This window comes from Panthera pardus, unplaced genomic scaffold (genome assembly GCF_024362965.1).
Source record: "Panthera pardus isolate Hobbes unplaced genomic scaffold, ASM2436296v1 HiC_scaffold_8, whole genome shotgun sequence".
NCBI classification, from domain to species: Eukaryota; Metazoa; Chordata; class Mammalia; order Carnivora; family Felidae; genus Panthera; species Panthera pardus.
In genome coordinates, this window is record NW_026527013.1 from 17,459,656 (window position 1) to 17,487,211 (window position 27,556).

Sequence of the window (27,556 nt, forward strand, 5' to 3'; positions counted from 1 at the left end):
AAGTAGGAAGGGGAAGGAAAGGGCAGAAAAGCACAGGTCATTAGTAAACAGCAAGTTCAACATAGCAAGATGCTCATACACCCTTTATATGCTATCAGCGGAGCTGGTCTGCTCTTAGGACTAGAGACAACATCCTGAATAAAACAGAAATGGGAGTTTTTCAAAATGGCACTGAGCTATGTGCTCTAGTTAGTAATGGCCAAATCAGAATGAGGTCACATCATGCTCCAAAAACATGCACTCTTTGTCCCCTCCCTACTCATTCCCACCCCCCAGTGAAACATGCATATTTTCAAAAGGTCAAATTCAGAACACACACATCTTCCCAGGTATGCAAACCATACTCTACCGGCTGCCATCATGTCAGTGGGCAATTCATAAATCCCTGGGTTCTTTTCTGCCACCAGGGAACTAAAAGTCTTGAAACAGTAAGGGCCAGGCTGCATGTTTTTCCAGTTCAATTTTTTCGTGCTAGTAAGAGTTGGCAATCGGAAGCAATTGCTACCCAAAGTTTGGGTCTCTTCTGGTCATACTTGACATCTTGCTAGGGAAGAAATCTACTCTAGTTTTGATAATTGTTTCCTCTCTGGATGAAAATGGCATCCACTCCTTCAACTGGCTAATCAAATCAATCCCCTCCAAGCCTTTTCTTCCCCCGGCACTGCCTCTTTGTTAAAGAAAGCTGAACTTACACATTTTTTAAAAGTTCATGTTCAAGCTTCTCCTTTAATCACAGGTATATTTCCATAAATGTTTCCTTAAAACTATACTACATAGATGACTCTGCTTTCAAAGCAGGCACAGAAACAGTCAATAATACAACAAAGGTTATCAAATAAATACAAAAATTTCTGTTCACAAAACTGGAAGACAAGTGTCACTTCTGGTTGTTTTTAGCTTTTAAAGTAAAGAGTTTCTAAGTTAATGAGCTGCTAATAAGGATGTTAATGTCAGTGGGTAAAACTAACATTCACAACAAATGGAAACCAGCCATCAATATATCTGAGGTACAAAGATAGAGAGGACATTTTGAAAGGTCACAGAATAAAAAATAAATCCTGGAATAATTGCTGTTGCTAAGAGGAGGCTTTCTGGAAGCCTTACAAACAGAAATCGTATGGCGGCTCAAGAAAAGTCTTCTCAAGGCTGAGGTATGCATACAAGGGAAACACAGACACAGTATGTGTCTAGTGCTTGCCTCCAGTGCAGCAATGTGAATCGAATGTTATGCCCCAGTTAAGGGCACGCTCTGTTGCAAAGAACAGTTTGCTTGACCATTAGAAGTCTATTCATTTGGGTCAACAGTGTCAGCCTGATTACAACTGCAAAGTGCAATTATTTATAAAAATACAACATGACTCTCATAATGGCTACCTAAGAGAAGGTTTGCACAGTACATCCCTATGGATCCTGCTACTTCTTCGAGAATTCTGCTCTGGGGTCAGAGAGCTGGTGCTAGTTATGAGGTGGAAACCCATAGGAACTCAGTGCCAGCTGACAGAATATCAAAGCCTTAGTAATTAATAGGCTGGAGCTAAAGTTAGAGACAGATTTCAAAAGTAGCAGTTGTGGGGGGGGGGGGGGTGTGGGGAGAAAAAGACCGAGGGCAAAATAGAAAGGAAAGAACTTTTAATTTGTGGCTCACAGATTTCCCAACATTAAGCCATGGCAAGCAAGCTAAGTGCAGTGGGGAAAAGCCTGTGTAAAGAGCTGTAGTGGCCAAAGGCCTCCAATATAACATATTTTGATGATGATTAGTTTGCATCTATAATCGTAGTTTTAAGATTGATCCAGCTCTTGTGTGGCACAACTACAACAAATATTCAATACCACTCTTTCTTCTGTTGTTAGAGATGTTATGTGGCAGATGCCTTGGATTTGAATACATCCAACAAGAACAACAAAACCCTTAGAGATAATTCACATGCCTCCCTAACAGTCTTCCTCAAAGAAGCTCATCAAGGTGTTTACTGTGACTGTTTCACCTCCACATTTGGGGAATCCGGGGAACCACTTACCCGCAGTATCATTCCCTTCCATTCCATGATCACCGTTGGCTAGCCCTGTTGCTTTAGAGGATGGCGTACCTGCAACAACCACAAAGAATAATTAGCCGCTGTGACAGACAGCAGTATGAAAAACACACTCCCCACTACCTAACTAGGTAGAATTTTGTCACTCTTCATAGCATGAGCTTAAAGCAGATAAATGTATGTCCAAAATTTAAAGATCCAATAAAAGAAAACCCAGAAATATAGAACACAACGGAGTCATTCATTTTTACGGGACCCAGACTCTACACTATAGAAGAGCCTTTCCTAATAAGCAAACTGAAATCCTTTCTGTTCTGTAAATTGTCAAAGATTACCATTGTATTCAATTAGAACCACTATTAAGCACCACAGATTTTGTATCTGTGATTCAAATCCAATGCTCCAAGGGCACAGGGCCATTTGGAACTCCCACACACAGAGTCCAGGGCATCATCGTTGCTCCTGAGGGTGAGGATTACACAGTCACCAGTAGCACTACTGGAAGCAGAGAACTTTTTTTTTTAATCTTACCTATTCTGATAGAGTATAGTTGTGTCACATTCCCTAATAACTAAAGACATTGAGCATCTTTTCACGTTTATTTGCCATCCCTTTCTTTAGTGAATTGAATGGTCAAATTTTTTGACCACTTTTCTTTGGGTTGTTTTCTTATTATTTAGTTTTGAGGATTCCTTATACATTCTAAGCACCAACCCTTTATCAGATGAATTCTGCAAATATTTTATCCCAGTCTATAACTTGAATTTTCATTCTCTTAACTGTGTCTTTTGCTTTGCAAACTGTGTCTTACCCGTATTTTCATTGTCTTAACTGTGTCTTTTGCTTTAAATTTTGATGAACTCGAATTTTTCATTTTTCCCTCATGCTTCCTTATATTTTCAGTGAGGTATCTAAGAAATCTTTATCTAACTCAAGGCCACAGGATTTTCTCCTACGTTTTCCTCTAGAACTATTATAGTTTTCAAATTTAGGCTCCATATTAAGGCCGATGATACATGATAAATTTTGTATATGGTGTAGCTACAGGTCTAGATCTGTATTTTTTGCCTATGGACATCTAATTATTCCTGTATAATTTGTTGAAAAGACTATCCTTATTCCCTGAACTGCCATTGCATTTTTGTAGTAAAATCACATATACTATGTGTGGATCTATTTCTGCACTCTCTTCTATTCCACCGGCCTATAAGTCTATCCATTTTTCCAATACTACAATGTCTTGATTACTGAATCTACAGTATTTCAAAAAGGTCATGTGAGTCCTCTATAGTGGGTCTTTTCCAAAATTGTTTTGGTTATTCTAGTTTCTTTGCTCTACTATATCATGAATGAAATTGCGTTACTACATAGACGAATATAAGGATGTACAACCTTTTCTTAAAGGCTTTGACCACATCTAACACTTCAGCAACCCATCTAGCTCTGCGGTCAGCTTGCCAACCCAAGAGCTTCTCATGAGTCCCTCTCAAGAACTTAACAGAGGTATTTGTCTTTTTTTTTCTTTTTTTTTAAATCTTTATTTATTTTAGGGAGAGAGAGAGAGAGAGAGACAGAGTGCGAGCAGAGGGAGGGGGAGAGAGAGAGAGAGAGAGAGAGAGAGAGAGAGAGAGAGAGAACCTGAAGCAGGCTCCAGGCTCCAAGCTGTCAGCACAGAACCCGACACGGGGCTCGAACTCACGAACCACAGGATGGTGACCTGAGCCAAAGCCGGACGCCCAACCGACTGAGCCACCCAGGTGCCCCTAGAGATATTTTTCATAAAACAAGTAAAAATCTGGAATGTATGCTACAAAAATATAAAATGCAAGATTTTACTTTGAAAGACAAGAAATTATACTGTCCAACCTTCTGACTCCCACAGATCCAAGGCAGAAATCTTTCACATAAACTCACTGAAAATATCTTTCATTCTGTTATCTCAGATAACAGAGGAACAACTACAGAAAACCTAAAGAACAAGGCAGACCAAAAAGAGATTATCAATTAACTGGAGGAAAAAGAAAATAAAGGAATGAAAGAGAACAGACTTTTATTGAATATCCACCATGCATTAGGTACCATACTAGGGCTTTACATACTGTTTTACTTATCCGGAGAGATACCAACTATGTTCTATCCCACATTTATGCCAAATATGGGATAGAACATGTTTAGCATAAATTTCCTTTTACCCTCACAAAGTACATTTATAAAATTTATTCTTCTTAGCTCAAGAAAGAACACATATTTTAAAAAATCTGCCTCATTTTAAAATACAGATTGTAAAAAATAAAATAAAATGCAGATTATAGGAAAATGCAAATTACAAAAAATACCATCTTCTGGTCATGAGCGTGATAAAATCTTTTTAAAATTTAATAGCCAGTGTTGGCACAGTGTAAGAAAACAGGTAATCTCATACACCACTCAACGAATATAAATCGGAACAACCTTTTATGAGACAACTTGGCAGTCTATCAAATTTTGATATACTTGTTTAACTCAACAATCCATTTTAGGTACATAGTTCAGAGAAAGACATAAAAGTGCACAAATATGAATGTTAATGAGATGTTGACTATGGCACTGTTTAAAAAGTTACAAATGCCCACTGACAGATTCACTAAATTATGAAATAATATGCAATTTTAAAAGAAATGAGGTAACTTTTTCTGTACTGATATGGGAAAATGCCAGACCATATTAAGAAAAAAATTAAACCAGGGTCGCCTTGGTGGCTCAGTCAGTAAAGCATCCGACTCTTGATCTCAGCTTAGGTCTTGAACTCAAAGTCATGACTTCAAGCCCCACATTGGGCATCATGATGGGCATGAAGCCTACTTAAAAGAAAAAAAGAAAAGCAAATATGGCATAATAGCATTATAACACACACGCACACACAAATAATCAGAAAAAATATGAAAGAATATATCCAAACACCACTGATGGGGAACCAGAGATAAGGACAAAAAGGAAGACTTAAACAAACAAAAAGTCCTGTTTTAATTGAGCACATTAAAGAATTTTATAATACTTCTAAAAAAAAATTTTAAGTTTATTTACTTAGAGAGAGAGAGAGAGAGAGAGAGAGAGAGAGAGGCGCATAGAGGGGCAGAGAGAGAGGGAGAGAGAAAGAATCCCAAGCAGGTTCTGCACACCCAGCATGGAGCCTGATGCAGGGCTGGAATCCACCAACCACGAGATCATGACCTGAGCCAAAATCAAAGAGTTGGACACTTAACTGAATGAGCTACCCCGGCGCCCCAGAGCACATTAAAGAATTTAAGAGTAGGGACGCCTGACTGGCGTCAGTCGCAGAAATGGACCCACAAACGTATGGCCAACTAATTCTTGACAAACCAGGAAAGAATATCCAATGGAATAAAGACAGTCTCTTCAGCAAATGATGCTGGGAAAACTGGACAGCAATATGTAGAAAAATGAATCTGGACCCACTTTCTTACACTATACACAAAAATACACAAAATGGATGAAAGACCTAATCTAAGACAGGAAGCCATCAAAATCCTCGAGGAGAAAGCAGACGTTTTAAAACCTCTTTGACCTCAGCTGCAGCAACTTCTTACTCAACATGCCTCCAGAAGAAAGGCAAATAAAAGCAAAAATGAACTACTGGGACCTCATCAAGATAAAAAGCTTCTGTACAGCAAAGGAAACAATCAGCAAAAGTAAAAGGCAACCAACAGAATGGGAGAAGATATTTGCAAACGACACATCAGATAAAGGGTTAGTATCCAAAAATCCATAAGGAACTTATCAAACTCAACACCCAAAAAACAAATTACCCAGTGAAGAAATGGGCAGAAGACCTGAACAGACACTTCTCCAAAGAAGACATCCAGATGGCCAACCAATACAGGAAAAAATGCTCCACATCACTCATCATCAGGGAAATACAAATCAAAACCACAATGAGATAGCACCCCACACCTGTCAGAATGGCTAAAATTAACTCAGGCAACAACAAATGTTGGTGAGGATGCAGAGAAAGAGGATCTCTTTTGCACTATTGGTGGGAATGTAAACTGGTGCAGCCACTCTGGAAAACAGTATAGAGATTCCTCAAAAAGTTAAAAACAGAACTACCTTATGACCCAGTAATTGCACTACTAACTACTAGGTAATTAACTAAGGGACACAGGTGTGCTGTTTCAAAGGGGCACATGCACCCCAATGCCTATAGCAGCGCTATCAAAAATACCCAAAGTATGGAAAAGAGCCCAAACGTCCATCAACAGATGAATGGATAAAGATGTGGTTTGTGTGTACACACACACACACACACACACACACATACATACACACAATGGAGTATTATTACTCAGCAATCAAAAAGAATGAAACCTTGCCATTTTCAACAATGTAGATAGAACTAGAGTGTATTACGCTAAGCAAAATTAGAGAAAAACAAATATATGACTTCACTCATATGAGGACTTTAAGGTACAAAACAGATGAACATAAGGGAAGGGAAGCAAACAGGGAGGCGGACAAAACATAAGAGACTCTTAAATATGGAGAACAAACAGAGGGTTGCTGGAGGGGTTGTGGGTGGGGGGGATGGGCTAAATGGGCAAGGGGCATTAAGGAAGACACTTGTTGGGATGAGCACTGGGTGTTACAGACTGGAGATGAATCACTGGACTCTACTCCTGAAATCATTATTGCACAATATGCTAACTAACTTGCATGTAAATTAAAAAATAAAAATTTTAAGTAGCTAATAGTTACAGAATTCTATAATAGAACACTATTTAGCCATTAAAAATGAAGTTGTAGAAGTATATTTATTAACATATTTGTAAATTAGCAATCTACATGTGCAAAATAATAAAATTATTTTGTACTACACAAAATTATTTTGTACAATACAATCCCATTTTGGTAAAAAATAAAATTACATATTTAAAATTAAAAAAGAGAATGGATAGAGAGAGCCAAATGAAGTTCATAGGTCATCCTCAACATACTACCACAAATACTTAAACATGCCAGGAAAGATGGCTCAAAAGAATAAAGTAAGAAAAGACCTAGAAATCAAGAAGGTTACCATCCAGTGGACCAGAAATTACAAGGAATATCCAAGAAGCTGAAGCAAATGGGATCACACTGAAGAAGAAACCACAGCCCAAAGGCGGCCCAGGAAAGCAGGAGTGCAAGGTCTTCTGCACTCGGACAGCAGGCATGATGGGAGCGCCATTAAAAGCTACCAGGCCAGTCCCCATTTCCCCCATACTTTCCTTCCCTCACCCCACAACAGTCAGCCTTGTGCCAACCTCCAGAACGAATGGGGAGCCCCCACACTCCACCTGGCAGCACAGCTGTATCCCTCCCTGTCAGAGGCAGGTGGTGGAAAAAAAAAAAACAAAAAACAGTCATGAGGAATCTCAAATAGACAGTAATGCCACATACCTGAGGGAAACTATCACCAAAAGAATAAGGCATCATCTCATTCAAAGAGAATAAACATCACTCAGGGAAACAATGTTGATACAGAAATAAGAGACTTTTTTTTTTTAACATTTATTTATTTTTGAGGGACAGAGATAAGAGCACAAGTTGGGGGGGGGGGGGGCAGAGGAGACACAGATTCCGAAGCAGGCTCCAGGCTCTGAGCTGTCGGCACAGAGCCCAACACGGGGCTCAAACCCACAAACTGTGAGATCATGACCTGAGCTGAAGTCGGATGCTTAACCGACTGAGCCACCCAGGTGCCCCGCAAACAGGAGACTTTTTTTAAAAACTACCTCATTTCCCTCAGAAGGTATAAAGAAAATATCACACATCCATGAAACAAAAGCAAGCCCCTGAAAAGTAAATTCTCTCATGACTGAGTAACAAATCATCTTCCAGGTTAGGTAGTTTCCAATTCTTGGCTTTCATCAAACTTTAAAGAAGTTTTAATGTAGTTGCCTTCTGATACGACATTGAAAATAATTTCTAATAATAATGACTTACAGAATCCTTAACATATAACTCAAAGAACTGAGGACATTTCCATAGAGACTTCTATTCCCACACACTTAGCCATGTGAATAAAGTTTTTTCACTTTAGAATCTATTAAAATAGGAAGAGAGGGGCGCCTGGGTGGCTCAGTAGGTTACGCACCTGACTCTTGATCTCAGGGTCAAGAGTTCAAGCCCTGCGGTGGGCTCTGAACTGGGCATGAAGCTAACTAAAAACAAAAACAAAAACCAATAGGAATAGAAATTACTGCACCCTCTTTCATCCTAGCAAAAAATAATTATCCAAAGATTCATGACCTAACTGAGAAACCTATTAGACCCCCAAAAACATTTCCAACCAAATTCAACTTTTATGGTTAGTAACAATTTACCAAAAATCCTGACACATGCGATCAACTGTGTACTACTACTAGTAACTGTGATAATAACTTTTCTTCTGGATCAAGTTAATATTTAAAGCCTTATGGTTACAGGAACTTTTTAAATTAAAATTTAAGCTTACATACATATTTTGTTACAAAAACACAATAACAATCAAGAAAAACCTATCAGTATAAAAATGTATTACTCTAAGATAAAAGTCTATGACAGACATGGACTAGAAATAAGAGTTCAAGGAATCGAAAGAAGGATTTACATTTCCAATGATAATGAACAGCTTGCTCATACATTTTTAAAATACATGATGAGGAGAATCAAAATGCTATATATTTAGGAGCATTTGGATGCATTGAAAAGAGCAGCATAACTTATTTTTATGTGGCAAAAGTGAAACATTCTGAAAATGACATGCTTTACAACTACCTCCTTTAGCCAGAGCTTTAAATATCAACAACCTCCAGATTGGTATCCCGAGCCCAGAACTCTCCTCTGAACTCCAGACTCTTATCTAGCTGTCTATTGCTCTTCTCCTCTTGGGTATCTTCTCTACTATCATGTAACTCACGCTCAGCAACTCTCGACCTAAATTTCTTATATTCCTCTAAAAATCTACCTTTTTTTTTTTTTCTTTTTCTTTGGAAAAAGAGAGAGAGACTCTTAAGCAGGCTTCACGCTGGACAGGAGACCATCACTGGGCTTGATCTCACAACTATGAGATCATGACCTGAGCCGAAATCTAGAGCTGGACACTTAACTGACTGAGCCACCCAGGTGCCCCTCAAAATACTCTTTCTAGAGCTTTCCCAATCTCAGATGATGGCAATTCATTTTTCAGTCAACCGTGCTAAAACCCTTGGGGTTATCCGGATTCATCCTTGGCAATGTAAAAGGAGCAGTTTGGGTGGCATGGCATGGGTTACTGTAGGATGGGAAGGGGTTCAAGAAAGAAGGAGACAGGTAGTAGATACATCCTTTTCAAAGGAACAGGGAAAAAAAGAAGCAAATGAGATGGGCATGGGGTTGAGAAAGGACTTTTTTTTTTTTAAGTGAGAGAGAAAGCATGAGCTGGGGAAGAGCAGAGAGAGAGAGAGAGAGAGAGAGAGAATCTCTAGCAGGCTCAACACTGTCGGTGCACAGCCTAATGCAGGGTTCTAACTCATTAACGGTGAGATCATGACCTGAGCTGAAGTTGGACACTCAACTGAGTGAGCCACCCAGGAGCCCCTGAGATAGGATTTTTTTTTAAGGAAGTTAAAAATTATGGTCTATTTGATGTTGATGAATGACCCAGTTGAAACAGAGAAACTGATGATGCAGGCAACAGAAGAGAAAATGGCTCTAGCAGTGCCCTAAGTGAAAGCAGTTCACCCATAACAAGAGGAAGAGCAGAGGAAAGGGCAGAGGGGGGAGGTAGGTGAGGACCTGCAGCAGGGGGACTGTGCAGAAGTTCTCTTCTGACTGAGTCTATTGATCCTTTGTTGTAAAAGTCATTGGCTGAGAATATGAACAGGAGGGCAGGTGCTGGAGGTTTGAACAGAAAGGAGATGATGTGAAACAGTCACCTAAGAAAGTGGAAAACTTTACAAATTCATATGAATTAGTAGCAGAGTCCTCAGGTTCAAAGTTCAAGCTCTTTATACAAATGAAATAAGACTCATTTATATTTCCTGAAAATAATATTTATATGTCTAATAATTTTGTATTTGAGTTACATAAATAAATGTTTAGTTTTGAAAAATAGCATCTATAAGACATTAAATTAAGCAGAGTATGCATCTGTGAAGATGGTGTGGTTTCATAGAAAGAACATGAGGTTGAAAATCAGAAGATCTGAGTTCAGTTGTGGTCTGTCACTATTAACCAAATGATCAAATCCAACTCCCTTGTGCTTTCTAAGCCTTAGCAGCCTCCCCTGAAAAATGTGATAATATCTATCTCCCATGGTTATCAAGAAGACGAAATCTACTAATACTGGAGGAAGTATTGTGCCAACTATAGTGTTATGCAAATGTTAACAAATGTTATTATTTCCATTGTTATTAACAATGATCATCTATAGTTGATCAATCTGTACACTAACTGTAGATTAACTGCAGACTGATCACTAAACTATAAAGTAACCTTGGTAGAACATAAAAATATAAAAATCTAGCTTAAGTGACATTAGTAGACTAATAATTGTGCATCTAAGAAATAAGAAACTTACCAGAATAAAAAAAAAGCAAAATAAGGAGGTTAGAAGAAAATAAAAGAGAGACTGAGATTCTACCATACACATAACACCTAACAGTCTAAAAAGAATCCAAGCCCAGGAGAGAGGAAGGAAGGAAGGAAGGAAGGAAGGAAGGAAGGAAGGAAGGAAGGAAGGAAGGAAGGAAGGAAGGAAACATAGGAAGGGAGAAAGAAAAACATTACAACATAAAGATAAGTAGGCTTTGGGGCACTTGGGTGGCTCAGTCAGTTGAGCGTCTGAGTACGGCTCAGGTCGTGATCTCGCGGTTCGTGAGTTCAAGCCCCACGTCGGGCTCTTTGCTGACAGCTCGGAGCCTGGAACCTGCTTCAGATTCTGTGTCTCCCTCTCTCTCGCTGCCCCTTCCCTGCTCATGCTCTCTCTCTCTCTCTCTCAAAAATAAATAAATATTTTAAAAATAAATAAATAAGTAGGCTTTAGAGTAAGAAGGAGGTTCACTGTGCATTACTGGGTAAATCCTAATTCAAAAGATGCTACACTGCCTTCTTTCACTAATTCCCTCAGAGGAACATCCATTTCATGAAATGAAATCTTTCTCAGCTAAACACCTATAGCACTGAAAACAACACAATTTTTAAATAATCACGCGCCCTGAGAAATAAAGACATTCAAATTCACTGGGTTTATTTTTGTGTTTTGGAGTTTTCTTGTTTGTTTGTTTTTAACTCTCTTCTCTCACAAGTGATTTTAGAGTCCCACAGCTGGCAAATCAGGCAGAGAAGGGAAGTGGCAAGACCCTGAGAGGGCATGTGTGCTGTGAGGAAGACAGCCACGGTGAGTCGTTTTTGGGCAAAATGGGGGGGGCGGGGGGGGGGGGGCAGATTCTGCATGATCTCGGCACAAGGGCACCTTCTAGCGCAAAAGTCAGGCCTGTTCCAACATCGCCCTCTGGTGGCCAATAAAGCTGGTTGCAAGGCTCTGCAACAGAAGGCCCGTCAGCTAAACAAGAATCTGCAGTATCTAGTTATCATTCTTTCCAGGACTTGGCTTAGGCCCTCCCTCCTGGATCAATGTTTCTCAATCTTGGGTGCATCAAAGTTACCTGCAAGGGCCTGTTAAAACACAGATTGCTGAGCTCCATACCCAAAGTTTCTGATTCCAGGTGGGTGGGCCTGAGAATTGTACCTTAACAAGCTCCCAAATGATGGGATCACTTCTGGTCCAAGGACCACACTTTGAAAACCACTGTCCTACGATAGAACATTTAATAGAAAAAATTCTTAGTCCCCAAAACCTCCTAGAATTCTCTCGATCTCACAAGTACAATTAAGCACAGAGTACAGAAAACTTAAGTGACTTGTGCACAGATTTGCCAATTATTTATTTGTGGCTAAGCATCAACAATGTGCTAGATGCTCTTTCAAACATCTATGACAATGTTGTGAATGAACAAAAGTCACAGAAATATTATTGTTTTGTTATTCACGTGTAAAAGAAAGCTGTCTTTTGTTTCCCTGGCCTAGAAAATAGAGCCATACAGAGGTGATAATGAACAATGATTAAGTGGATAACATTTCTGAAGAAGAAAAAAACAAGTAATACATAAATCCTGAAAAAGTATTTTGAGAACAGTTTTGCAAGGTGACAGGCATTTCAGAAGTAATATGACACCAGTTTTATTTCCAGGTATTTGGCTCTTTAGATGTTTTATGGGGTAATAAGAAGAAGATAAAAATATTCATGGAAACAAAACTGAACAGTGGTAAAATGGAAAAGAGATATAGTATAGTATATCCACAAAAAAGGCCTAAAACCAATGAAAAATCCAGTGGCAACAAGCACCCCTAGCACCCACCCACGTTGTGAAGGGGAGGGAGGCTCTGAGAACTTACTGTTTCCAGGTCTGGGGCAGGAAATGTACGTCGGGAGAAAAAAGGCAACTTTTCCTACTCTGTGTTAAGTGTCATAAAGGTAGCCTGCTTGCTTACCCCCCATTTTTAAGTCGTGGGCAATTAGGGTAGGCATGTGAGAATTCAAAGAAATAAAAACACCACTGTCCAAAGAATTCCATTACATGATGTAACCTATTCAACTGCCCTTTCTATTCTAGACGCAGGAAACTGATTGATAACTTTCCACTGACTGGCCTAAGTAAGCCTGCTGGTAATCACACCTGGACCGCCAGTGATAACTTCATGAATCTCACCCAATAACAAAATCAAACTTAAAGTTGGATATATAGTAAAACATGAAGATAATGAAGTCTAGGACCCTTCCATCACTTCTGAAGAAGTATTCAGAAGAAAAAAACATGTTATTTAGAATTCTCTCCAAGCAAAACACAAACATGAACCCAACCTATCATTTGGGCAAAACCCATGAGAGAGATAATCTATAAAAGTTAGACTCACAGTAAAGAAGCCCCCATTCACTGAGAACTCACTCACTGTCCCAGATTTCTACAAAACGAAATAAAGAAATTCTTTTCCTTTCTTCTTCAAGGTCTCCCAACAGCCACCTCTCCTTTTCCCACTTATTCTTAACCAAATCTTCTACAAACAAGGTGGTATAAAAATAAAATTAGAAACTTATAATTTAGTTCTAATGTAATTATAAACTTTGTATTATTCTTTTTGAACAGGTTGATAAATATATGTGTACAAAACCCAAGTGGTCCAAAGGGATATACAGTAAAAATAAGGCTCCCTCCCACCTCTACACTCTAGCCAGCTACTTCTTCCCGGGTAAACACTGTTACCAATTTCTAGACTAGTCTCCCTGAGTTAATGAACTTTTAATTACAGTAATTTTAATTACAGTTATAGGCTATTCATATATTAAAAATATTAGGGGAAATTTAATTTTTATAAGCAAAATAGTTTCTAAAAATCTTTCCTCTTCTAGGGTTAATGAAACACAGGTCAAGTCACCGAAGATGAAGAAGCACAAGAGAATCTACTGCTGCCACATCACGATGTTCACCCACCTAAGCTGAGGCCCAGGAGGTGGAAACAACGCACAACTAAAGGAAAAGAAAAAATGAAATCCAAAGGAAGACATGGCCCTCAAGGAGACAGGGAGGTAAGCACTGGCTCTCCTATGTCAGAGCATGTGAGGGAGAGATGCTGGGTTTAACAAGCAGGTAAGAATTCAACTAAAAAGTTTAATGATAGGCTAAAGGCTAAGTGAAGGGCTGTATGACAGTCTAGGGTCCCTAGCATCCACAGACAAAAGGGAAGTTCAAACATCTGCACAGATGTTGCCCAGATGCTGGTAAGACTGGAGATGAAGTGGGAGAGTCTCCTTCTGAAGACCTGGGAGAAAGCCACCACTTGACTAGTGTAAAGTCCTGACCACCACCCCCAATCTTACCCTGCCCTTCTACCCCATGCAAACAAAAGCTGAGCTGCTTGGGGGAAGAAGTGTGTCAAACCCAGTCAGTCCCAGGGCCTGGGCTAAGGCAAACTGTAGCTGGGGAAAGAATTAGAGTTAAGAAGAAGATACCTTCTTCCCCTAGGGGAGCAGTAAGTCCTACCCAAGACCCTGCAGGATATCGTGAGAAGACCCTACCACCTGCAAGAGGGTATTACTGAGAAAGACTCAACCATGCACACAGGATCACACCTGAACGAGGACCAAAACCAGAGATATCAACAGTCCTGTCTACTTCCAGGCTAGGACTTTTCTGGGAGGGGCAAGTGCATGGAGAAACAGCCTTCCAGCCTTTCGGGGCACAGGTGTCACAGGGACACCAAAAGCTAAGAGTGGAACAAGAACACTGAGAAAAACCTTTCAGCACCCCACTCCCCACTCTAAGCACAAGGAATGGAGGAATCTCAAGCCAGTAATACACTGAAGATAATCATAGTAACAACAAAACCCAAACCTAGTTCAACTCTATCCTAAATGGACTCAGTGCTGTGTATTAATTACCTAGTGAAAGAAGAGACATGCCCACTTCCAGGCATAAAGATTGTGTTCTCTCAGTGACTACAGTTTTACATGTGAAGTCCAGCATTCACTCAAAAATTAAGAGACACATAAAAAATACAAAAAAATAAAATAAAATAAAATAAAACAAAACACTGTCAAGAGACAAAACAATCAGACTGAGAAATGACCCAGATGACCCAGATGTTGACCCAGATGACCCAAACTATCAGACAAGAGATTTAAAATAATAATGAATACTGTTAAAGGTCTATAGTGGAAAAGATAGAAATATGCATGAACATATGGGGAACTTCAGCAGAGACATAGAAACTATAAGAAAGAGTCAAACAGAAATGCTAGAAATTATAACCAGAAAGAAATTAAAGAATGCCACTGACTGGGCTCCTGGGTGGCTCAGTCGGTTAAGGGTCCGACTCTTGGTTTTGGCTCAGGTCATGATCTCACAGCTTCCTAAATTCAGATTCATTCTCTCTCTCTCTCTCTCTCTCTCTCTCTCTCTCTCTCTCTGCCCCTCCCCAGCTTGTGCTGTCTCTGTTCCTCTTAAAAATAAATAAACTAAAAAAAAAAAAAAAAAAAAAAAAAAAAATGCCACTGAGGGCTCATCATGAGATTCAATGCAACCAGGGCCAGTGGGAGGGGTGGGGGAATCAGGAAAGTTGAAAATAGGTCAAAAGAAAGTACTCAAATGAGACACAAAGAGAAAACAAAGGAGAAAAAAAAACAAGAGCATCTAAGAGCTGTGAGGCAATACCCAAAAATCTAAGAAAAATGTCATTGGAATCCCAGGAGAAAAGAGAAAGAATGAGGCAAAGTAATTTAAAAGATAAATACTCAAAAAATTTCCAAACTTCATGAAACACATCAAAGCACAGATCAGGCTCAGAGAACCCCAAGCAGAACAAATACCAAGATAGCACCTAAATACAACATATTCCAACTGCTAAAAAACAAAGATAAAGATAAAATCTTGAAGGCAGCCAGAGGGGAAAAAGGGGAACAAAATCAAGATTAAAAAAGATTTCTCAGAAACTATCCAAGCAGGAAGACTAACTTTCCTAAATAAAAGAAAGAAGTCACAAAGAATATGATACCTTGGAAAGGTATCTTCCAAAATTGAAGGCTGGTTTTTCGTAAACCAAGGCTGAAATAATTCACTGCTAAAAGACCTGTGTTAAAAAGAAATGTTAATGGAATTCTTTCAGGAAGTATGGTGTTAGATAGAAATCTGGATCTATACAAAGAAATAAAGAATGCCCAAATGGTAAAAATTAGAGTAACTATAAAAGGTTATTTCCCATATATTTTTTTAATGTTTTTATTTATTTTTGAGACAAAGAGACACAGAGCATGAGCAGGGGAGGGGCAGAGAGAGAGGGAGACACAGAATCTGAAGCTGGATCCAGGCTCTGAGCTGTCTGCACAGAGCCCGAGGCGGGGCTCAAACTCACAGACTGTGAGATTGTGACCAGAGCCGAAGTCGGACACTCAACCGACTGAGCCACCCAGGCACCCCTCCCATATATTTAATCTAAAAAATAACTGACAATCTACAGCAAAAAGAGTAACAAAGTACGTTATTAACATATGTAAAATTAGGTATATGACAGTAAAAGAAAAAAATGAAAAAGGAATTGGACATTTACTGTTTTGCATGGAATTTTACTCTATATATGAAATGGTTCAATATTACTGGAAGGCAAATTAGAAGAAGTTGAAGATATACACTGTAAACAGTATGTCAAAAATAAAAGAAATATACATAATAAGCCAATATTGAAGTTAAAAACATAATCATGGGGAGCCGGGGTGGCTTAGTCAGTTAAGCGTCCGACTTCGGCTCAGGTCATGATCTCACAGTCCGTGAGTTCGAGCCCCACGTCAGGCTCTGTGCTGACAGCTCAGAGCCTGGAGCCTGCTTCAGATTCTGTGTCTCCCTCTCTCTCTGCCCCTCCCCTGCTCATGCTGTCTCTCTCTGTCTCAAAGATGAATAAAAACATTAAAAGAAATTACAATCACAATCATAAAAAACATTCAATTAATCCAAAAGCAGATAGAAAAACAGAATAAAGAACAGATAGAAGAAATAGAAAGCAACTATCAAAATGACAGATTTAAATCCAACCATACCAATAATAACATTAAATATAGTCTAAAATACCAATGAAAAGACAGAGATCTTCAGACCAGCTAGAAAAGCAAAATCCATCTATATTCCATCTACAAGAAACCCATTTTTATTAAATATTAATAAAGAACGCCCTGAAAGTCAAAGGATATATGGAAGTGCTGAATCACTATACTGTACATTTGAAACAAATATAACCCTGTATGTCAACTACACTGTATGTGTACATGACAACAGATCTTCAAAATACATGAGATAAAAAAAACTAGCAGAACAGAAGGGAAAAAGAAAAAAATCCATAAAACTCTGTGGAGACCTCAACATCTCTCCCTCTCAGAGATCATTACAAGTAGATATAAAGTCAGTAAAGATACAGAAAACCTAAACAACCCTATCAACCAACTAGACTTAATTGGCATAAAAAGAGTACTCTACACAGTAACAGCATCATATTATTTCAAGTGCTCACAGAACACTGACCATGACAGGTCGTATTCTGGACCATAAAACAAACCATGACAAACTGAAATGAACTGAAATTTCAAAGGATGTCTTCTTTTTTTTTTTTTTTTTTTTTTAATTTTTTTTTTTTTTTAACATTTATTTATTTTTGAGACAAAGAGAGACAGAGCATGAACGGGGGAGGGTCAGAGAGAGAGGGAGACACAGAATCTGAAACAGGCTCCAGGCTCTGAGCAGTCAGCACAAAGCCCGACGCGGGGCTCGAACTCACATACCGAGAGATCGTGACCTGAGCCGAAGTCGGACGCTTAACCGACTGAGCCACCCAGGTGCCCCTCAAAGGATGTCTTCTGACCACAACAGAATTAAACTAAAAATCAATTATTGTGAGATATCAGGAAAATCTCCAAACATTGAGAAATTAACATATTTCTAAATAACCCATGGCTCAAATGGAATCCACAAGGGAAATTAGAAATTTTTATTTTTATTTTCTTAACATTTATTCATTTTTTGAGAGACAGTGCCAGTGGGGGAGGGACAGAAAGAGGAAGACACAAAACCCAAAGCATACTCCAGGCTCTGAGCTGTCAGCACAGAGCCCGACGCAGGGCTCAAACTCACAAACTGTGATATCATGACCTGAGCCGAAATTGGACACTTAACTGACTAAGCCACCCAGGAGCCCCAGAAATTTTTTTTTTAAGAGAGAGAGAGAGATTTTATCTATTTGCAAATCAATGTGATATACCACGTTAATAAAAGAAAGGATTAGAACTGTATGATCCTTTCGATAAATACAGAAAAAGTATTTGACAAAGTACAGCATCCTTTCTTGATAAAAACCCTCAAGAAAGTAGAGACAGAAGGAACATACCTCAACATCCTAAAGGCCATATATAGGAAAGGCCCACAGCTAATATCATCTTCAATGGGGAAAAACTGAGAGCTTTCCCCCTAAGGTCAAGAACATGACAGGGATGTCCACTCTCACCACTGCTCTTCAACATAGTATTGCAAGTCCTGGCCTCAGAAATCAGACAACAAAAAGAAATAAAAAGCATCCAAATTGGCAAAGAAGTCAAACCTCCACTCTTCACAGGTAACATGGCACTACATGGGAAACCTGAAAGACTCCACCAAAAAAATGCTATGTGAATTCAGCAAAGTCGAAGTTATGAAATCAACATAGAAATCAGTTGCATTTCTATATATCAATAATGAAGCAGCAGAAAAAGAAATCAAGGAATAGACCCCATTTACAATTGCCCCAAAACCCTTAAGATTCCTAGGATAAATCTAACCAAAGAGATAAAAGATCTGTATGCTGAAAACTATACAAAGCTTATGAAAGAAATTAAAGACACAAAGAAATGGAAAAACATTCCATGCTCATGGATTGAAAGAACAAAAATACTATTAAAACGTCTATACTACCCAAAGCAATCTACATACTCAATGCAATCTCTACCAAAATAATAACCGCATTCTTCACAGAGCTAAAACAAACAATCCTAAAATTTGTATGGAACCAGAAAAGACCCCGAATAGCCAAAGTAATGTTGAAAAAGAAAACCAAAGCTGGAAGCATCACAATTCCAGACTTCAAGCTGTATTACAAAGCTGTAATCATCAAGACAGTATGGTACTGGCACAAACACAGACACTTAGATCACTGAAACAGAATAGAGAACCCAGAAATGGACCCACAAATGTATGGCCAACTAATCTTTGACAAACCAGGAAAGAGTATCCAATGGAAAAAAGACAGTCTCTTCAGCAAATGGTGATGGGAAAACTGGACAGTGACAAGTGTTAAGAATGAAACTGGACCACTTTCTTACACCATACACAAAAACAAATTCAAAACAGATGAAAGACCTAAATGTGAGACAGGAAACCATCAATATCCTAGAGGAGAAAAAAGCAAGCAACCTCTTTAACCTCAGCCACAGCAACTTCTTACTTGACATGTCTCCAGAGGCAAGGGAAATAAAAAGAAAAATCAACTATTGGAACCTCATCAAGATAAAAATCTTATGTGCAAAGAAGGAAATAATCAACAAAACTAAAAGGCAACCAACAGAACAGGAGAAGATACTTGCAAATGACATACTGGATAGCGGGTTAATATCCAAAATCTATAAAGAATTTACCAAACCTAACACCCAAAAAAACCCAAATAATCCAGTGAAGAAATGGGCAGAAGATATGTATAGACAGACACCTTTCCAAAGAAGACAAGGCTAACAAACACATGAAAAAATGCTCAAGAGGGGCGCCTAGGTGGCTCAGTCGGTTAATCGTCCAACTTCGGCTCAGGTCATGATCTCACAATTCATGGATTCAAGCCCCACATTGGGCTCTGTACCGACAGCTCAGAGCCTGAAGCCTGCTTTGGATTCTGTGTCTCCCTCTGTCTCTCTGCCCCTCCCCTGCTCCCACTCTGTCTCTCTCTAAAATAAATAAACATTGGGGCACCTGGGTGGCTCAGTCGGTTAAACGTCCGACTTCAGCTCAGGTCATGATCTCGCGGTCCGTGAGTTCGAGCCCTGCATCGGGCTCTGTGCTGACAGCTCAGAGCCTGAAGCCTGTTTCAGATTCTGTGTCTCCCTCTCTCTCTGACCCTCCCCCGTTCATGCTCTGTCTCTCTGTCTCAAACATAAATAAACATTAAAAAAAATTTTTTAATAAAATAAACATTAAAAAAAATTTTTTAATAGTAAAAAAACAAAAAAAGAAAAGAAAAAATGCTCAATATCACTCATCAGAGAATACAAATCAAAACCACAATGAGATACCACCTCACACCTGTCAGAATGTCTAAAATTAACAACTCAGACAACAACAGATGTTGGCAAGGATCCGGAGAAAGGGGAACCCTTCTGCACTGCTGGTGGATATGCAAACTGGTGCAGTCACTCTGGAAAACAGTAGGGAGGTTCCTCAAAAAATTAAAAAATAGAATTACCCTACAACTCAGCAATTGCACTACTAGGTATTTATCAAAACGATACAAAAATTTGATTTGGGGGCACCTGGGTGGCTCAGTTGGTTAAACGTCTAACTCTTGATTTAAGCTCAGGTCATGATCTCAGTTTGTGGGTTCCAGCCCCGCATTGACTTCTGTGCTGGCAGTATGGAGCCCGCTTGGGATTTTCTGTCTCCCTCTCTCTCTGCCCCTCCCTCACTCGTGCTCTCACTCAAAAATAAATAAACTTTTAAAAAATTCTGATTTGAATAGGCACATGCACCCCAATTTTACTGCAGTGCTATCAACAATAGCCAAATTATGGAAAAAGTCCAAATGTCCACTGAGTGCTGAGTGGAGATCCATAGATTGAAAGATAGATAGATAGATGATAGATAGATAGATAGATATGCTAATCAAAAAGAATGAAATCTTGCCATTTGCAACAAAGTGGATAGAACTAGAATGTATTCACTAGTCAGAGAAAGACAAATATATGATTTTACTCATATGTGGAATTAAACAAAACAGATGAACATAGGGAAAGGGAAGGAAAAATAAGATAAAAACAGAGACTGGTAAACCATGAGAGATGCTTACATACAGAGAACAAACTGAGGGTTGCTGCTGGAGGGGAGGTGGGTGGGTGGGGGGATGGGCTAAATGTGTGATGGGCATTAAGGAGGGCACTTGTTGGGATGAGCACTGGGTGTTATATATTAAGTGATGAATCACAGGGTTTCTACTCCTGAAACAGATACTACACTGTATGTTAACTAACAAATTTAAATAAAATTTTTAAAAAATAAATTTAAAAAATTAAAAAAAAAAAGAGAGAGAGAGAGAGAGAGAACACAGGGAAGAGGAGCAGAGGGAGAGAACCTCAACCAGGCTCCATGCTCAGCACAGAGCAGAGTCCGATGCAGGGCTTGATCCCATGACCCTGGGATCATGACCTGAGCAGATATCAAGAGTTGGACACTCAAATGACTGCGCCAGGCAGGTACCCTGAAAATATTTTGAAATGAATAAAAATAAAAAACAGAACACACCAGAGGCACCTGGATGGTTCAGTTGGTTAAGCATCTGACTTCGACTCAAGTCATGATCTCATGGTTAAGTGAGTTCAAGCCCCGTGTCGGGCTCTGCACTGACAGCTCTGAGCTTGGAGCCTGCTTTGGATTCTGTGTCTCCCTCTCTCTCCCTGCCCCTGTCCTGCGCGCTCTCTCTCTCTCTCTCTCTCTCTCTCTCTCAAAAATAAATAAACTTAAATAACACACCAAAATCTATGGGGCACATATAAAACCATGATTAGAGGGAAATTTGTAACATTAAAAAGCTTATTTTAAGTGGTTGCCAGAAGTGGAGGTGGAGGTGAGCAAAACGGGTGAAGGTAGATAAAAGGTACAAACTTCTAGTTACAAAATAAGAAAGTCCTGGGAACATAATGTACAGCATGGTAATAACTACAGTTAATAATACTGTACTGTATACTTGAACATTCCTATGAGAGTGGATCTTAAAAGTTCTCATCACAAGGAAAAAAAATTGTTAACTATGTATGGTGATGAATGTTAATTAGACGTATTGTGGTAGTTATCTTACAATATACACAAATAGTAAATCATTATGTTGTACGCCTTAAATATAATATTTTGTGTCAATATGAAAAGAAATGTTTAAAATTAATGATCTAAGCTGCCACCTTAAAAAAACAGAAAATGAGGGGCACCTGGGTGGCTCAGTCGGTTAAGCGTCCGTCCGACTTCAGCTCAGGCCATGATCTCACAGTCCATGAGTTCGAGCCCCACGTCAGGCTCTGTGCTAACACCTCGGAGCCTGGAGCCTGCTTCAGATTCTGTGTCTCCCTCTCTCTGACCCTCCCCTGCTCATTGCTGTCTCTCTCTCAAAAATAAATAAAACATTTTTAAAAAATTTAAAAAAAAAAACACAGGAAATGAGTAAATCAACTCAAAGTAAGCAAAAGGAAGGAAATATTAGAGATATGAGCAGAAATTGAAAATAGAAAAATAGAAAAAAAAAATCTACAACACCAAAAGCTACATCTTTAAAAACATTAGTAATTGATAAACGTCTATCCAGACTCAATTAAAAAAAAAGAGAGAGAGAGGGGACACAAATTACCAATATAATGAATGAAAGAAGGGGTATGACAACAGATCCTACCGAAATTAGGAGAATCAGGTAATAGTACAATTCTATCTCCATCAATCTGACAACTTAGAGGAAATGTACCAATTCCCTGAAAGATACAACCTACCAAAGCTGGCTTGAGAAGAAACAGATAACCTGAACAGTTCTAGATCTCTTAAAGAAATTGAATTCCTAATTAAAAAAAAAAACAAAAAAACCTGACCCAGAAAACTCCAGGTCCAGATGGCTTCACTGACTAAGTCTATCCAACATTAAAGACAAAAACATCAATTCTACATGAACTACTCTAGAAAACAGGAGGGAACATTTCCCAACTCATTTTATGATGCTAGAATGACCTCAATTCTAAAATCAGAAAAAGGCATCACAAAAAAACTATAGACCAATATCCCACATGAAAAAAAATGCAAAACTCCTCAACCAAAGGGTACCTGGGTGGCTCAGTTGGTTAAACGTGCGACCCTTGATTTGGGCTCATGTCATGATCTCACAGTTCAGTTCATGAGATCAAGCCACACGTCAGGTTCCATGCTAACAACACGAAGCCTGCTTGGGATTCTCCCTCTCCCTCTCCCTGCCTCTCTCTCTCAAAACAAACAAACAAACAAAAAATCTCAACCAGATAGTAGCAAATCTGATCCAGCAATATATAAAAGCAGCAAACCTCTTTTTAAAAGATTTAATCCATGGTTTCATCCTTACCTGGCATTACACCCAAAGACAAGTGGTATTTGATTCCATTCTAAATTTAGTCTTGATGTAAATACAGAATTTTGTTTATCTGACTTTTTACAAAGCTACTTTCAAAGTCAAGGCACAGCAGACCGTTTAATTCAGGAAAGTAGGCAGATTATACAGTAGCTGAGACCTTACAGAAGAAACCTTTGGGTTAAGAGTAATCTACAGTCGGGGCGCCTGGGTGGCTCAGTCGGTTAAGCATCTGACTTCGGCTCAGGTCATGATCTCGTGGTCTGCGAGGTCGAGCCCCGCCTCGGGCTCTGTGCTGACAGCTCAGAGCCTGGAGCCTGTTTCGGATTCTGTGTCTCCCTCTCTCTCTGACCCTCCCCTGTTCATGCTGTCTCTCCCTGTCTCAAAAATAAAATAAATGTTAAAAAAAAAATTTTTTTTTTAAATGAAAAAAAGAGTAATCTACAGTCTCATGAACACACACTCAACTAAAAGGTAACGAACCTACGTCTTTGGTTTCTAATGAAAGAAATTTAGATAAGGAGAAAAGTGACTAGCCTATACTAAAAAAGTCAGCTCAGTTTCCTCAAGGTTTCTAAGATTATGACCTACAGCGTCATCCCTAATCTGCTTTCTCAGCAGCTTGGTTTAATTACTTACCTTCAACCTGGCTAGCATCTGAGCATGGTTTCTTCTTCGACTCCGAATTGCCGGTTTTCTCATCAACATCCAGTAGAGGAATATAGTCTGTTTTTCCAACAGTTTCTCCCACAACATCATCAAAGGCCTCTGCCTCCAGTGTGGCAATGAAGTCCCGTTTTATCTCTTCCTCAATTTCTGGAGGTGGGTCTGTTAATGCATCTGCAAGACTGAGGTCAGCCATTCTGCACCACTGCAACTGCCTGGTAAAGGAGGGAAAAAGGTTTCATCAGATGAGCACTGTGCAAAGGAAAAAACATCCCTAGAAACTCTTCTCAGTTGTTCTAAACAAAAAAAGAATTAAAATCCAAAATGTTAGAGCTAAAAGAGACTCCCTCATTTGACAGATTAGAAAATTAAAGCTCAGTTAACCAACAGTCTTACTCAAAGTAAACACCCTCTTTTCACATCACTGGGAGGTAAACAGAGCCAAGTGCCATTTTGTCCTTTTCATTAATAAGAAAAAATAAAGTGTAAAAAAACAAACAAACAAAAAAAAAAAAAACACCAATGTATCCAAAGTTCAAATCAGGTCTTTTGATTTCAAGTCTCATAAACTTTTTAATTATTCTATATATCTTCATTTCCAAATCATGTCTCAGAATAATTCTTAAATGAATATACCAAAGGAGGTCAGATTACATTATATTCCCATGAAAAAAGGTTACATTACTATCAGGCAAAAGAAGTCACCTCTCCTGACTAAAGACTGTGAGTATGGGCCCTATCTTGTTGAGGTTAAATACTGTTTCTTCATGAATCTCTTGTAGCTAGCTCCATCCACCAAAACCATGCCTAGCCCTGCTGGCATAAAAATACAGACCTGTTCCCTGATTAGTTAGGGGTGCAGTCCCTCTTTGTGGCCATGTACATCACCACCTTTACAGAACATCAGGCTCTCAATTTTTAAACGTAACCTGACGTTAAGAAGTATAACCTACTAAAGGCAAAATTGTTAGGTGAAGAGCTGAAAAAATACAAATGGTGTAGTAAAAGTGCCAAAGGGCCTGCAAATAAATGGAGTTCTTAGTACATACACAGCACAGTGGGAAATTAAAAAAAAAAAAAATGTGCAGGGTACTATCTGTCCTTCACAAAGTCTAACTTTGGGGTGCCTGGGTGGCTCAATTGGTTAAGTGTTGGACTTCAGCTCAGGTCATGATCTCACGGTTTGTGAATTCAAGCCCCACATCAGGCTCTGTGCTGACATATTGGAGCCTGGAGCCTGCTTTGGATTCTATGTCTCCTTCTCTCTCTGCCCTCCCCCCAACTCTGTTTTCTTTCTTTCTCTCTCTCTCAAAAATAAATAAATGTTTTTTAAAAAAAAGTCTAACTTGGGGCGCCTGGGTGGCTCAGTTGGTTAAGCAGCCGACTTCGGCTCAGGTCATGATCTCGCGGTCTGTGAGTTCGAGCCCCGCGTCAGGCTCTGTGCTGACGGCTCAGAGCCTGGAGCCTGTTTCAGATTCTGTGTCTCCCTCTCTCTGACCCTCCCCTGTTCATGCTCTGTCTCTCCCTGTCTCAAAAATAAATAAAAACGTTAAAAAAAAAAAAAAAAAAAGTCTAACTTAACAGACTCTCCAAGAGACTGATGAAGATAAATGAACATATGAGCTTTTGTGACCAGGTAAAGGTAAATCAAATAGAAATAATAGCTATTGCTTCTGTTTGCCCAGAAATCTATTCTTCCTTATCTTCCCCCATATACACCAATGGCCACCCTAGTGGTGTTGGGCACATGACCAGGCAGAGGATGGTTGTAAAAGGAATGTTTCATGACTACATCCTGGATGGAAGATTCACCAAGTGGCAGCTGTTCAGTTGCCCTGGTTGTCTTCTTTCTTAAGTCTGAGTGAGCAACCTTCCAATTTTTTTTTCATCTAATTTAGTCAGTCTATCGCTTGCAACCAAAGAATCTCAACTAATACATATATATATATATTATATATATATATATATATATATATATATATATATATATATAAGGCCAAATTTTACTATGATTTAAGCCACTTTTTTTTTCCCGTTTATTCATTTTTGAGAGACAACAAAAAGACAGATAGTGAGCGGGGTAGAGGCAGAGAGAGAGGGAGACACAGAATCCAAAGCAGGCTCCAGGCGCTGAGCTGTCAGGACAAAGCCTGATGCGGGGCTCAAACTCACAAACTGTGAGATCATGACCTGAGCCGATGTTGGACACTTAACTGACTGAGCCACCCAGGAACCCCGATTTAAGCCACTGTTGAAGACTCTCTTTTAAAACTGTCTGTCCTCCAATGTCTTCCTCTCTCCAACTAAATTTACTAAGGAAAAAGAAATACCCACCAAAAGTACAGTCATTCTATCTTCATCTTTGTGTTCTACACACAAGTTCCTATCATAGTCATCAGTAGGGAGTAGCGCCCATATGACCCATTTACAACACAGGAACATGGATGGGCAGTCCTACTCTCTATGCCACCCAGCTACTTTACATATAAAGTATTATTGTCACTCCAGATGCCACCAGGAAAAATGCAGAAAAATGACTCATTAAAGAACTTTTAAAAAGCCTGACAAATTTAATGTCAATAAATTCCATAAAAAGTAAATGTTTTTCCCTTTTCTATGATGACTATTATTACCAGTTAGCATTTGAAACCTATTATGAACCAAAAATAATAAAGGATGTCTGTAATTAAACAGTTTCATGGTCAAACAGCACTTGAAAGGACATCTGTATCATCCTTAACAATAGCTTTATTTGTTTCCATAATATACACATATGATACCTTTTTCATATAATCCACTCAAACTTCCTAACTCAGGACACAGGTAAAAATAGAGACAAAATCAACAGTATCTTTTAAATGTCATTTCTCTGAGTGCATATTCTCAAAGGGCAGCTCTTTATCCACTGTAATGTTCCCCTGTTCATCCCCACCCTCAACCTCCCAAACTACTACCTAGGCTGACATGCGGTTCATGGAATACGAAGAGCAGCTTAAATTCAGCCTAAGAAGGTAAAACTGACAGAAAATGAGACAGCTGGAAAGCAGGAAGGTCATGTGGCTCTGAGTGTATCTAGCCAACCACCCAAGCATCTGTATCTCAACACAGTTTAGCTATTCCTTTCTTGTCACTACATATAAATAGAAGTGTGATTTAAACACACACAAACACACACACACACACACACACACACACACACACACACCCCTACTTATGGAAAATGATCCTGTAAAGGCAATACCGGTGTTGTGCTGGAAGTGAAAGTACTGGTTTTATCCAGAAAGCCCAGTCAGTGTTCATTAAATTAAAGAGACTGCCCAATTTTATCGTTATTCTATTCTAAAAAATATACAAGTATAATAAATTCTGTAAGTGTTCTACAGGTTTGCTAAACTGGTTCTACAAGTATTCCAGAATTGATTTTAATGAATTCATGAAAGAACTTCATCCCACACTTACAGAATCATTTAAGGTCACTTAATACTCAGTTATGCCTTAAAATGGTTAGTTATGTAATTTATGGACAAAGGGATATGACACAATGTTATTCTCAAATATGGATACTCAGGAAGTTCCAAAAATGTACTCTTGTGAATTAGAACTATGTACTTAAAAGAAATTATCTCTCCTTGAATATTTATACTATTCCTTTCCTATCTGTACAAAGTTTGAATTTAAAAGGATTTGTTACTAGGAGGCAAGAAAAGAAAGCTGGATACAGAAGTTTCTAAGCTTCATGGAAGCACTAGTTTAATCTATAGCTTTCAGTGAGTCACCTTACAGGGCTGAGTTCCCTAATCTGTAAAATGAGAGTGGTATGTTAAATGATTCCTGAGGTTGATTATTCCAGAAGCTGTTAATAATTTAAAATCTTTTTATTTTTTTTTTAATGTTTATTTTAG

General features: G+C 38.9%; 1 protein-coding gene across 19 annotated transcripts in view; it reads right to left on the minus strand.

Moving 5' to 3' along the window:
• The window catches only part of MAP4 (microtubule associated protein 4), a 193,061-nt gene that overhangs the window by 103,937 nt on the left and 61,568 nt on the right, over window positions 1–27,556 (minus strand). For all 19 annotated transcript variants that reach the window (XM_053898605.1, XM_053898613.1, XM_053898611.1 and 16 more), the window contains 2 exons: window positions 23,628–23,869; window positions 2,019–2,087 (listed from right to left, as the gene is read on the minus strand). In XM_053898605.1, the coding sequence (XP_053754580.1) occupies window positions 2,019–2,087; window positions 23,628–23,850 (292 nt within the window). In that variant the 5' untranslated portion in view covers window positions 23,851–23,869. The remainder of the gene's footprint in view (window positions 1–2,018; window positions 2,088–23,627; window positions 23,870–27,556) is intronic.